This window comes from Gracilinanus agilis, chromosome 2 (assembly GCF_016433145.1).
Source record: "Gracilinanus agilis isolate LMUSP501 chromosome 2, AgileGrace, whole genome shotgun sequence".
In the NCBI taxonomy this organism is placed as follows: domain Eukaryota; kingdom Metazoa; phylum Chordata; class Mammalia; order Didelphimorphia; family Didelphidae; genus Gracilinanus; species Gracilinanus agilis.
In genome coordinates, this window is record NC_058131.1 from 584778735 (window position 1) to 584790879 (window position 12145).

Consider the following 12145-nt stretch of genomic DNA (forward strand, 5'->3'; position numbering starts at 1 on the left):
CTTCCTTCCTTCCTTCCTTCCTTCCTTCCTTCCTTCCTTCCTTCCTTCCTTCCTTCCTTTCTTCCTTCCTTCCTTCCTTCCTTCCTTCCTTCCTTCCTTCCTTCCTTCCTTCCTCCTTTATTTTCTGTCTTAGGATCAATTTTAAGACAGAAGAGTAGCAAGGGGAAGGCAATTGATGTTAAGTCACCCTATCAGGAAGTGCCTGATCCACTGTGCTACTTGGCTGCCTTTAAAAAAACAAATAACAAAAACTGTTACCTTCTGTCTTAGTATTAATTCTAAGGCTGAAGAGCCCAGCACTCTTTTCATGCACCCCAAATTAATACTTCATGACCTTGAGAGTTAACACAGGGGTTATTGTTTTCATCTTAAAAATGGAAAAAAAAACCTGAGGTTAAAATTGGTTGCATTCATGGCAACACAAATAATAATTGTTAGAGACAAGATTTGAACCCAGATCTAACATGCTTTCCCCTATTAATCTACCTCTGTGAATAATAAATTAATTATATCCAACTACCTAGGCCTCTCCCTCTCCTTAAGCATTCATGTTTTAATAGAAATTAAGGGTATTCAATTAAAAATAAAATTGTGAAATATATATCACCTGACCATTAATAATTCTTTTTTTTTTTCTGACAAGCATATACTTTAAAATGTCAAGAATTTCGGGCAGCTATGTAGCTTAGAGGATAGAGTGCCAGGCCTGGAGATGGGAGGTCCTGGGTTCAAGTCTGACCTCATACTTCCTACCTGTGTATCCTTGGGCAAGTCATTTAACCCTAATTACGTAGCCATTATTGCTCTTCTGCCTTGGAATTGATATTTAGTGTAAGGGCTAAAAAAATTGTCCAAAATGTGTGGCTTCACGGGCATAAATATTCCCTCCACAGATGGAGATTGCAAGCCCTTCAACCTTAGAAAATGTTCTTTATGACTCACTATTCTTTTTATTTTTAAAGAATCATCACCTAATGGCCAACTTAGTTGCATTGGTATTCAGGTAACAGACATATGGTCTCTTGCCTGAACTATTCTTGAAGTATTTTTTTCAGTCTGATAAAACCTACAGGCTTTTGTAGCAAAGCCTCTGACAGCTTTTGAGAACTCTGGGACACCTTCATGGTCTGAGGAGTTAACAAATGAGGACACCAGAAGATCCAACATACCACAGATGCCACAGATCTGGCTAGAGATGCCATTTATTTGAGGGGGCTCAACCTCTGATTTCATTGATAGCAGGAGACCTCAGTGAGGGAACCTCCCCCATCAGTACAGATCAAAAACTACTCGGCACCTTATAGTTTTAGAGAGTTGCCAGGGCCATTGAAAGGCTATAATTTGCTCAGGAGCACCCCATCAGAATGTGTCAGAGACAGGCTCTTTTTACATAGCACCGTACAATCTCTCACTTATCCATATACACACATAGTGTGTGTGAGTATCATATGTCCAATATGGCTAGTTCTGGGCTCCAATAAATATTTATTTCTTCTGCCTTTGGTGTTAGAATACATTCCTTTGCCAGGATATTATTCCAATATTCTTTTTCCAAGTAGTTTTGTAAACTTTCTAGAGTTATTGGGAATTTGGGGGCAGGGTAGTGGCTTTTAAATCAGTCAAGAAACATTTATTAAGCACTTGCTATGTGCCAGCCCCTGGGCTGAGGACTCAAAAAAGGCAAAAACAGAGCCTTTGCCCTCAAGGAGCTCTCACATCCTAAAGGAGGAAAAAGCCATTCTAATAGCTAGATGCATGTAAGATAGAAACAGGTTAAAGGGAAGTTAATCTCAAAGAGAAGATACCAACAATGACGGGACCACTTGGGATCTGATGGTTTTTAAATGTGCAAATGGGCAAATGTGACACTTTGGTTACAGAGACTGTAAGTTTTTGGTTACGATTTTATGAACACATGATGCGTATGTCTCTCTCTATGTGTATATGTGTGCACACATCTACTGTGTATATTCTACTCTGTAGATTTGTTTATGGCATATAGATGTACATACACAAAGATATGTACATACACATATATGATATATTCTACTTTGTTGCTTTGAGTTTGTGTGAAATTTATGTCTATGTGCATGGACATAATAACAGAATCCTCATAGGATTTTTGTGAATATTAAATGAGGCAACCTATGTGAAATGCTTTGTCCAACTTTAAAGCACTATATAAAAACTAGCTATTATTATTATTATTTTTATAGTTATGTTATGAAACTTACTAGTAACAGTAACACTTACTCGAATAGTATATTGTTTGGGGATTATATTTTTTAATATTTTCAGTTTCAAATAATTGATGAGAAACTTTTCTATCCATGTTAAAAAGAGTATTGCCTTCCATATATATGTGTGTATAGAAGTATACACACATACATATATATGTATATATTAAACAACTTACATCTTTTCAGAGGAGTTATCCATAATTGATCTCATTCTCTGTAATCTTTTTAAACAAGCATGCCAAAATGTTGAACTATCACAGACCTTAAACCCACGTTTGGGCCAGTTGTACTTTGTAAGAGACTTCTTCATTATTCTCTTACTCAGAAAAAAAAGAGAAATAAAAAAAAATTCCAATAACCTACCTTGTCTCCTTCTTCCACTTCACATATTTTCTCTACAGTTGAAGGATTATAGGTTGGAAACTTTTTTCCACTCTTGGATTCATGCCACTCATTGTTGATAAATATCTAACCAGGAAAAAAATGTTATAAGCATTATGGTTAAACTGGATTTTTAATTTTTGTTATAAACTTTAAGGAACTAGTTCCCTTGTTTTCTTCCTCACGTTTATCCCTTATTCTCTTGCTCATATAAAAGGTAAAAACTAGGGGGCAGCTGGGTGGCTCAGTGCATTGAGAGCCAGGCCTAGAGATGGAAGGTCCTGGGTTAAAAATCTGGCCTCAGACACTTCTTAGCTGTGTGACCTTGGGCAAGTCACTTAACTCCCATTGCCTAGCCCTTACTGCTCTTCTGCCTTGCAATTAATACACACTATTGATTCTAAGATGAAAGGTAAGGGTTTAAAAAAAAAAGGCAAAGTCTTCTATGAAATATAGAGGGATGTGTGTGTGAGTGAGTATGCGTGTGTGTACAAAATAAATCATCTCATATTCCAAATACAATACAATAAAATAAATCTGAATTTTTCATACAGGACTTACTTAAATAGGGCATACTAGTAAAAGGCAACAATTGGGTAATGAGAATAAATGTTTACCTTCTAAATTTTCTAGGCCTCAAAGCAGACAAAATGCATATCAGAAAGTTCATATACAAATATGAAATATTTTACTCAGAGATATATATTTTTTCAGTTCCTAACTCAGAAACTACTCACTCTTCTTTTACATACAATTCTCCCATGTTTAGATATCATAGCATAAAATCTTCCCGTTGGAGAGAATCTCAGAGATCCTGTCCATTGACATAACACTCTGGTTTTATAAGCCACAGCATATTAGGAATAGCAAAGTAGAATTGGACTGAGAGAGGAAAGCATTCTGCAGCAACAGGAAGTAAGAGCTTGACAGCATGAGAGAAGCCAGAAAAAATATACCCACGAACACCAAAAGCAGGTTAAGGCTATTTAGTGTCAGGGCAAACAGTCCTACACAAAATAGCCCCATGACAGTTAATATTCATAATAATGACCCTGAGTTGCAAAGGCATAATTAAATTATATTTTGTAAACTTTGTCTAGAAAGTATGAAATATTAGAAATGACTTTCAAAATGTTTACATTTTTAAAAAATGTTTTATTCCCCAGTAGAAGCAAACTTTCAGTTATCTAGAAAACTCACTGATAAGTTTTGAAATTGAAATACTACAATTTCCAAGGAGGCCATATAAATTAAATATTACCATATAATTAAATCTTGAATATAAGAATTGGCTTTGCTCTATTAACACCATAAAAGTTTGGTAAGAACATGACAGTAAAGAGTCACTCTATGGTAATATAGAATCTACTGTTTATTCATAGAGTTGGAGAGACCATTGCTGTGTGAAAGCAAAATATTCATCACATTTCCAGTGCCATCATTCTCTAATATTCTTCAAATTCTTAGGCATGGGTCAAAAACAAAGAAAATCTCAAAGGATCCTACACAAGACCATGTTTTAGTGAGAAGTCAAACCCCAAAATGGGGCAAGAGGACAAAAGCAAGTTTATCTTCTTTCCACTAGGCTATATTCATGTGTTCTGACTCAGAATATATATTCCACAGTTACAGCAAGAAATAAGGATAGAAAAATGCCGTGTTACATGTACATCCTCTAAAAAGAAGACTATGTGAAGGCTGGATAGTCATTGATTGGGGGATTTGGGAGGGAGAATTCATGGCCCATCACAAGATAAGCTTGATTGACATCTAAGGTTGCTTTGGAGATTTTGTGATTCTTCTTATATGACTTCAAGGTCATTTGTAGGTTCAATAGTTTAAGACTCAAGAATATGAAATTATATTTTAATGACATTAGATTAAAAGTGTTAATAAAAATGACTGTAATCATTGGTTTTATTCTAAACGAGAGAAAAAGGAAAGTCAGCATAAGGATTTACGAATGTGTTGTAAAAATAAGCAGCAAAGACTAGATGTCTACAGACTTCACTTCTGTGTTTTTATGCCCTCCTCCCTCCACAAAGGTACCATTCATCACATGACATTTAATCCTTATCATTTCTCAATAACTTGAGAGCAACCTGGGAAACAGGAGCAAAAGTTAGCTGCCTAGAGATTTATATGTTTTTATTTTTTTATTTCATTCTTTTTAGATTGAATGAAGTAACTTTCTTTATGTAACACTATCAATTCAATTCAATAAACTTTTATTAAATTTCTAAGGATGAGGCACTGAATGAAGCACTGGGGACACAAAGACAAAAAAAAAGGGGGGGGGGGAAGTCCCTGCCCTCAAGGGGCTTACAATCTCTTAACAAATCCTACAAAGGACTTTGAGTCCTTTGTAGGACTAAAATGTGGGAAAGGAAGAGTAAAGAAGGCTTATAGGTAACCGATGTTTAGGATCAGGCTGTTAATATACTAGTAGAGTTATTGGACCTACAATTTCACTGCTGCTGACCAGTACTGTATTTTTAAAAAAAACACTTGGTGGACATAGAGTCCTATGGTTGGAGTTCAAAGGTTTCTTAGAGGTCATCTAGTCCTATAATCTTTATTTCACAAATGATGAAACCAGGCCCAGAGATGTTAAGTGATTTGTTCTTAGCCACACAGGCAGTAAGAGAGCCAGTATTTGAACTCAACTCCTCTGACTTCAAATAAAGCCCTCTCTTCACAGCATCCTATTATCCCCCCTAAAACCAGGACAACTCACCTGAAACACATTCCACGATTCTTTTTTTTTTTTTTGTAAGCAAGTTATAACCCTGCAGAAGTGCTTTACATAAGAGAGAGCTGAGGAAATTGTATCTTTTTTTAAAAAGTAGATAAAATTGGCATATTAATGAGCCATGAAATCATAAATATTATCTCTGCTGCCTGGAGGGAAATGTTAATGGGGGAAATAGACCCGAAAAGTGAAGGGCTGCTAGGGATCTGGAAAGGAATTTCTTTAAACAACCCAGAATCATAAAGTATGTATGAACTACTAGGAGGTAAAAGTTAAAACTTGAAAAGAAATGAACAGATAACAAATTTTTCTTCTTTGAGATATGTGATTCTATACCTTGGTAAAAATCAGGGGCCCGTTCTGGCTCAAAGTCCATAAATCCTATGCTCTTAAGTAGTTAATCAATGTAATTTCATTAAGGTCTACCCTTATAGCACTAAGCATTAAAATATAATAATAATAATAATAATAATAATAATAATAATAATAATGATAATAATATGTGTAAATGGTTTGTATTTAGCCACTCAAATCATATTAAGCTCCTCTTTCACATTTTCTTCCTATCTCGGCATTTCATTTAAAATTATTTTTGGTGCTCTGTACTTGGTTCCTTCCTATTTCTCTTTCTTTCATTTCCTTTATCCTCAAGGAATAAGCTCATAACTTGGTTGCTTTCTTTCTTTTATATAGCTCTTTTGTGAGAAAATAGTATCCATGCTCATATACTGAGGCCAGCTCACCCTGCTGCCACATCAATATTAATTCCCCACCTGTTCTGAAAGAAAAATTTCAATGAGTCCCCTTCAAAGATAGGTTCCTTTGTAAACTGAAATGGGAACAAAATAAAGGGGGAAAAAAGAATGAAATATAATTAAAAAAAACAACGAAGGGGAAAAATGGGAAATTAGGCAGATCTATTTCATGTAGTAAAGTTTCAGTTCAAGCAGTATTTAAGGTTTGGACTTGTCCATCTATAATCTTTAAAGTCTTTTTAGCATATATGATTTTAGATAGTACCAAAAAAATAGTACATTAATAAGGTTTACTTAGTAAAAAAAATACCATTTATTAGGCTTTACTCACTTACGTATATTCCCAGATTTCTAAATGATTACTTTATTTAGGCTTTTCAGAGGGTCAACAAGAACTATGGGGAAATTGTCCTCTAATTAAGAATTGGCTTTAGAAGGGACCTTAGGAGTCAACTACCCTTTGATTTAAGAGCCCTTCTAAAAACATCTCCCTGACAGTGGCCATCTAGCTTCTACTTGAAATCCTTCGGTGAGAGCTACTAATGTATCTAGCTTGATTATTTTGAAAATATTTAAAAATTAAAGTAATGTTACAGCAATATTAGCCTTCTGGCTTCTGCATCGCATAAATACATATCTACACACAAATATGAATATTTGCACTATGCACTAAATATTTGCACAACATGCACTAAAAGCATATGTTGATCTATACAAGCATATATATGTATATATGTACTAAAATCATAAAAGATAAGAAATAGCATATTTGTCTCATTGCCTAGAAAAATTGGGGTTTCTCATTACGAAACTTAAGATATTAGACAAATACTATTTGTGTCCGTTTGAAATGGCCTTTCAATTTTTATAAGTACTCATCGCTCTTGGTTATGAGGCCTTTGAATATAACATTAAATTAAATGCCAAACACAGAAATATACAACAGACATCAAGAATTATGCATGAGAGAATAAATCAAATAATGGTCTTATTAAATAGTCTGCAAAGTTCTTTGTTCAATAGAAAGTACTTGAGAAGACTGGAATAGCTACTTTCAAAAGTAGAATCGGCAGAAGGGAATGTACAAGCACGATATCTGCAGTACTTGATATATATGAATAAAATAATATCTGTGTACATCTATGAAACAATAGTAAACCATGAAATTAGGGGTGGGGAAGAAGGCACAAACAAACCAAGAACTTTAAAATGATTCGTACTTAATCAACAAGCAATGATTTTCTAAATGCTTGTACAGGCTTCAAATATGTGTAAGACTTCTTCACAACATGAGAAACATGGAAATAGGTATTGCATGATAGCACATGTATAACCTATATCAAATTGCGTACCATCTCAGGGAAGAAGGAAGAAAGGAAAGGAGAGAGGCAATTTGGATCTTAAAATATGAGAAAAATTGTTTTTACGTGTAATTTGGAAAAATAAAATATTACTAAAAAACACATAAGACTTATGCCAATGCCATAACACTATCCACTATAATGTGAAATTTAATGTAAGACTGATCTCTCTTGGGTCTTATGAATTCAGAGGCTTTTGATAAGAAATTCAAAGGTTTCTTCTTTTCAAACCCCACTTTCCTATTGAAAGTGCCAGAAAGATCTCACTCTGCGGTTTTACAGTTAATAGAAGTCATCCAGAGCATTAACCAAGCACGGACTCTTTGCAAGAAGTGTCCCTAGGCCCAACTTGACATAATACCTTGTTAGAAGAGAATGAAAGAAAATCACATGGGTGATTTCCTATAGTACATGAAAATCAGAAGTTCTTAATTGGGGTCTGTGAACTCATTTTTAATAAAAGACTTTGATAGTATATCAATAGAATTATTTTACCTTGTAATCTTACTTATTTTTAAAATGCATTTTAAAATATTATATTGAAAACATATACATAGACTTCCCCAGACTATCAACAGAGTCCATTACACAAAAAAGGTTAAGAACTCCTGATGTAAATCATCCTTGTAGAGCTCACAATGATAACTTCTGAGCTTGTTACAGTCTTACAAAGGAAAGCCCAGTGTCTTACTAAAAATGGATTCCCTTTCGAGAAAGAACAAGTGAAGTTTTACTGGGGTCTCAATAAAGTCTGCTCTATATTTTGACTCCCTTATACTCAGCTTAAACCAGCTGCTATTTTCAAGGGGCTGAGATCCAATGCTTTAAAAAATTATAATTGAATGGAAAATGTAATACTTTTGTCGTCTATGGAAGGTTAGATAAGGAAACATACTATTGACCAATAAGATTTGATTCTTATATTTTTATTAAAATACATTTCTTTAGGAATTTTAATAGTTAAATTCTGCATAAATCAAATACAAACGTTTCCTTCTTTGTTTCCCCATTTCTCATAAACAGCATGCTTCCGGGAGACTCAGAATTATTTAGATTTCAAATACTATCAGTCCTCTAAGAACTGGTACTTCTATGTTCCCTAAGTAGCCCAATAAACCTCACTAAGCCTGGTTTTGTTTAACATACAAAAACGTAACCCCGGTTCCATGTAACAGCAAGCTTAAAAAGAACTTTTAAACACACACCACAAGATCCATAAGATTTAACAGAGCTTCTGAATCACAGCCGACCAGACAATGTCTGCTATTACTTAAAAGCGGCAGACAGATCATGCAGTCACGGGAAGTGCAACAACACGTCGAAGACCAGAAAAGGTCTCCTAATTGACAGTCAGAATCATTAGCTTGCAAACTGCCCTGGGAAGGAGAAGGAAGTCTCCCTATCTACCTGCCTGCCCAGAAAGGGACTGGCTACCTGTGGGATGTTAGGAACATCCCTTAGCTTTTTAGGTTATTGAGAAGCTGAAGGCTTGCCACCACCTCCAGCGCAAGGTCCCTCTTTTTCATATCTGGTTTGAAACGTTCACCCCCTCAGTCAAACTGCTGGAAGAGAGTGTTTGCTTTTGGTGACACCCCTGGGTGGCTGTTAATACGTTTTCAGAAACTGCCCGGGTTTCTTGTTAGAGAGTTTGGGGTGCCTTGGGAATACAGAGTTGGTTTCACCCATTAAGTAACACCCACCAGGGTTCAGCGACCATCCCTTCCACAGAGAGCCGAAAGAATTCTGGAGGGACACGGTGTAGAAAGGGTGGTGAGAGCCTGTCACATGTGATCAGAGAATTCAGAAGTCACAGCAGAGAGTCTGATAGGAGGACTCCGAGTTTTCTTTTTCCTCCTGTCACATACTTGCTGCTCCCGCCCAGTAAGGGGCTTCCCAGTGCCCACTGGCCTCTTTCAGCCCACAAGAATAGACCTCGGGACTCACCTTTGTGTGCTTGACCTCCAGATTCCTAATGGGATGAGGCAAGGGAGGCATCTTCTTGTCGGGCTGCCCGTTCTCCAAGGTTCCATTGGTCGTGGCCATGACCCCGTCTCTTTCTCCCCTTCCAGTCTTTCCTCTCTGCTAGTGTCTGCAACGTCCCAGCTCGGGAACTGATGGATGCGCCTCAGAGTGTGACAGCTCCCAGCGCCTGTTTTATGAGGGACTCCACGCCTCTTGGCTAGAGGGGGCTGCTCTAATTGGTTTCCGGAGGAGACCCCGCCCCACTACACCACCCCCGCCATCCCTTTCTGGAACTCGAGTCCCCCTCCCTCCTTCTCTCGCTTCACTTCTGGGGCAGCCCAATGCAGGCTGCTGCTTGCGCGGCGTGGTGTAATACGCCTTTGGGACGGGTAGCGCAGCCGGACCGGACTCGGGGAGAGCTCCAGTCCCATTTCCAAGTGTCGAAAAAGCTGGTCCTACTCCTACTCGCAGGGGGGAAAGCTCCCACGAACCGAGTCCCCTCCACTCTGCCTTAGGAAAAAACTTTCCTTTCCTTCCTTCTCCGGAAGCCCCTCAGCTTTGAGAGCTGGGATGCTGTCTTCAGAGGAGAGGAGGGGGCAGACGGCAGTCGCAGTGGTTCTGTTTCTCTAGGAGGAATGATCCCTCTGGAAAAAAAAAAAAAGCAAGCTGATCTCAAAGTCCGTAAAGCACCTGTTCTCCCTCCTCTCCCAGCCTTCCTGGTCCTCACATTTAATGGGCTAGTCTAAGGAGGGGACCTAAAGGCGCACAGTGACTATTCAAAGCGGTCTTAACTCCGGGGCTGGGAGGCAGTGATGCAAAAGGGTAATATGCGTGTTAAATTCACTGTTTACCCTCGCGTATCCTACGAGGGGCGGAGAGGGAGATCCGAGGAAGAACCAAAACATGAATTGAATGCTCTTTAGTGGCAGGAATAAGTGAATTTGTTTCTCGAACTCCAGGTGTCCCCATATCCCATGGCTGTCTAGTGGGAAAGCCTGAATCAGAGTTCGTCCTGGCATTTCTGAGAACATCAGTGCAAATCTCCAACAAAGTCAGTGCTGATTTTCTCGAGCAGGAACCATGCTTTTGAAATTCCCCATTTTGCAGGTGGTTAAACAACTAAGCCAGAGCCCCTGTCTAAGTTCCCTTCCCCATCAAAAAGCATGGCTCCTGGCAAGTGACCCAGAAAGAGGGTAATTACGATGACCTTGTTTTTTCATGAAATTGCCCCAAGGTCAAGGACCTTTCCCAACCTACAGGAAGGAGCAGGGCCTTTTTCTTTCCCATTTACCAGCTTGGACCACTACCTACCGGACAGGACGAGAAATGAGATGCAGTGGTTTGTGTATTTCCGAGGGGACAGACTCGATCTTTTCTCACAACATTAACCAGTCCCAGTGGGGATACCTGTCCTTTTAACTCTTTGAGGCTACAGGTGTGACACTTGTTTTATCACCAGGTCCATTAATTTATTTTTATTTTTATCTCTAGCCTGTAGTCTGGCTTTGTGGGTAAGTATGAGTTATGTCTAGTGTGTCTGTTTTACTTTGAATAATACAGGGTATCCCAAAAGTTTTATTGCAGTTTGAAGCTCCCAAATCTTCCCTAAAACTTTTGGGGAACACTTTTTTTTCTGAGAAATGCTGAAAATTCTTTTTTCTATTAGCTGTCTAGTCCATCCCATTAGGAAACAGCAAATTATTCTCATTTTACATATGGAGATTAGAGTGTGAGCTAATGGAGATTGTGGGATCTTTAAGAGCAGGGACTGTTTTTTGCCTTTCTTTGCATCTTGAACACTTAGCATGGTTCTTGATACACAGAGAGCACTTAGTAAATGTTTCTTGACTTGAATGTAAAGCTACTGAGGCCCAGAGAGATCAGGTGATTTGCTCAAAGCTACACTCTTAGTGCTTTCTATCTGATGAATTCCTACCTATCCTTTATAGCCTTCCTGATCCCTCAGTGAGTAACAAATGTTTTCTCCTTAGTCCTCATGTTGTTTTGCATCTCTGTAATGCATTATAATGTATAATTTCACATTATGATTTTTCTGTCTATAGACTGTAATTTCCTTGAAGGGAGGGACTATAGAATTTTTGTCTTAGTATCACCAGCACCTAGCACTGACCTGTAACTAACACATATTGGGTACCCAGTAAATACTTGGTACATTTCACCTTGTGCTTGCCATACTTCTCTGTAGCCTATAAACTACATCAAGACAAGAATTGTATTTTATCTAAGAGCTAGTATTTATGTAATGCTTTAAAGCTTATAAAAGCACTTTACAAATATTATTTTATTTGGTCCTTACAATAACTCTGGGAAGTATGTGCTCTCTCTATTTTACAAATGGGAAAATTGAGGTTGAGAGGTTAAGTGACTTATCCAATTATATATTGGAGTAAGTAAATGTTTGAGGCATTTGATCTCAGGTCTTTCTGGCTATATGTCCACCATTATATTCACTGCACCACCTAGCTTACTCTGCTTCTTGTAGGATGTTTTTTTTTCTTTAAATAAATATTTGTTTGAAATGAACACAAATTAAAACCCTGGTCTTCTGATACCGTGTCTGGTTTTACATGCTATTCAACCATTTGATTGTTCAAAGGACTCTGATATCTGGAAATTTTTCTTTGTATATGAACTCTGAAAGAAAGGGGCTATGTTCAATCCTCAATTTAATGA

At 37.6% G+C, this 12145-nt stretch overlaps 1 protein-coding gene across 1 annotated transcript in view; it reads right to left on the reverse strand.

Annotated features, from left to right (window-relative positions):
* ALDH1A3 (aldehyde dehydrogenase 1 family member A3) overlaps positions 1-9532 on the reverse strand; it is a 57415-nt gene extending 47883 nt beyond the window's left edge. The window contains exons 1-2 of the mRNA XM_044662456.1: positions 9434-9532; positions 2604-2708 (exon numbers count right to left, since the gene is read on the reverse strand). Of these exons, the coding sequence (XP_044518391.1) occupies positions 2604-2708; positions 9434-9532 (204 nt within the window). The remainder of the gene's footprint in view (positions 1-2603; positions 2709-9433) is intronic.
* Positions 9533-12145: the final 2613 nt, after the last annotated feature.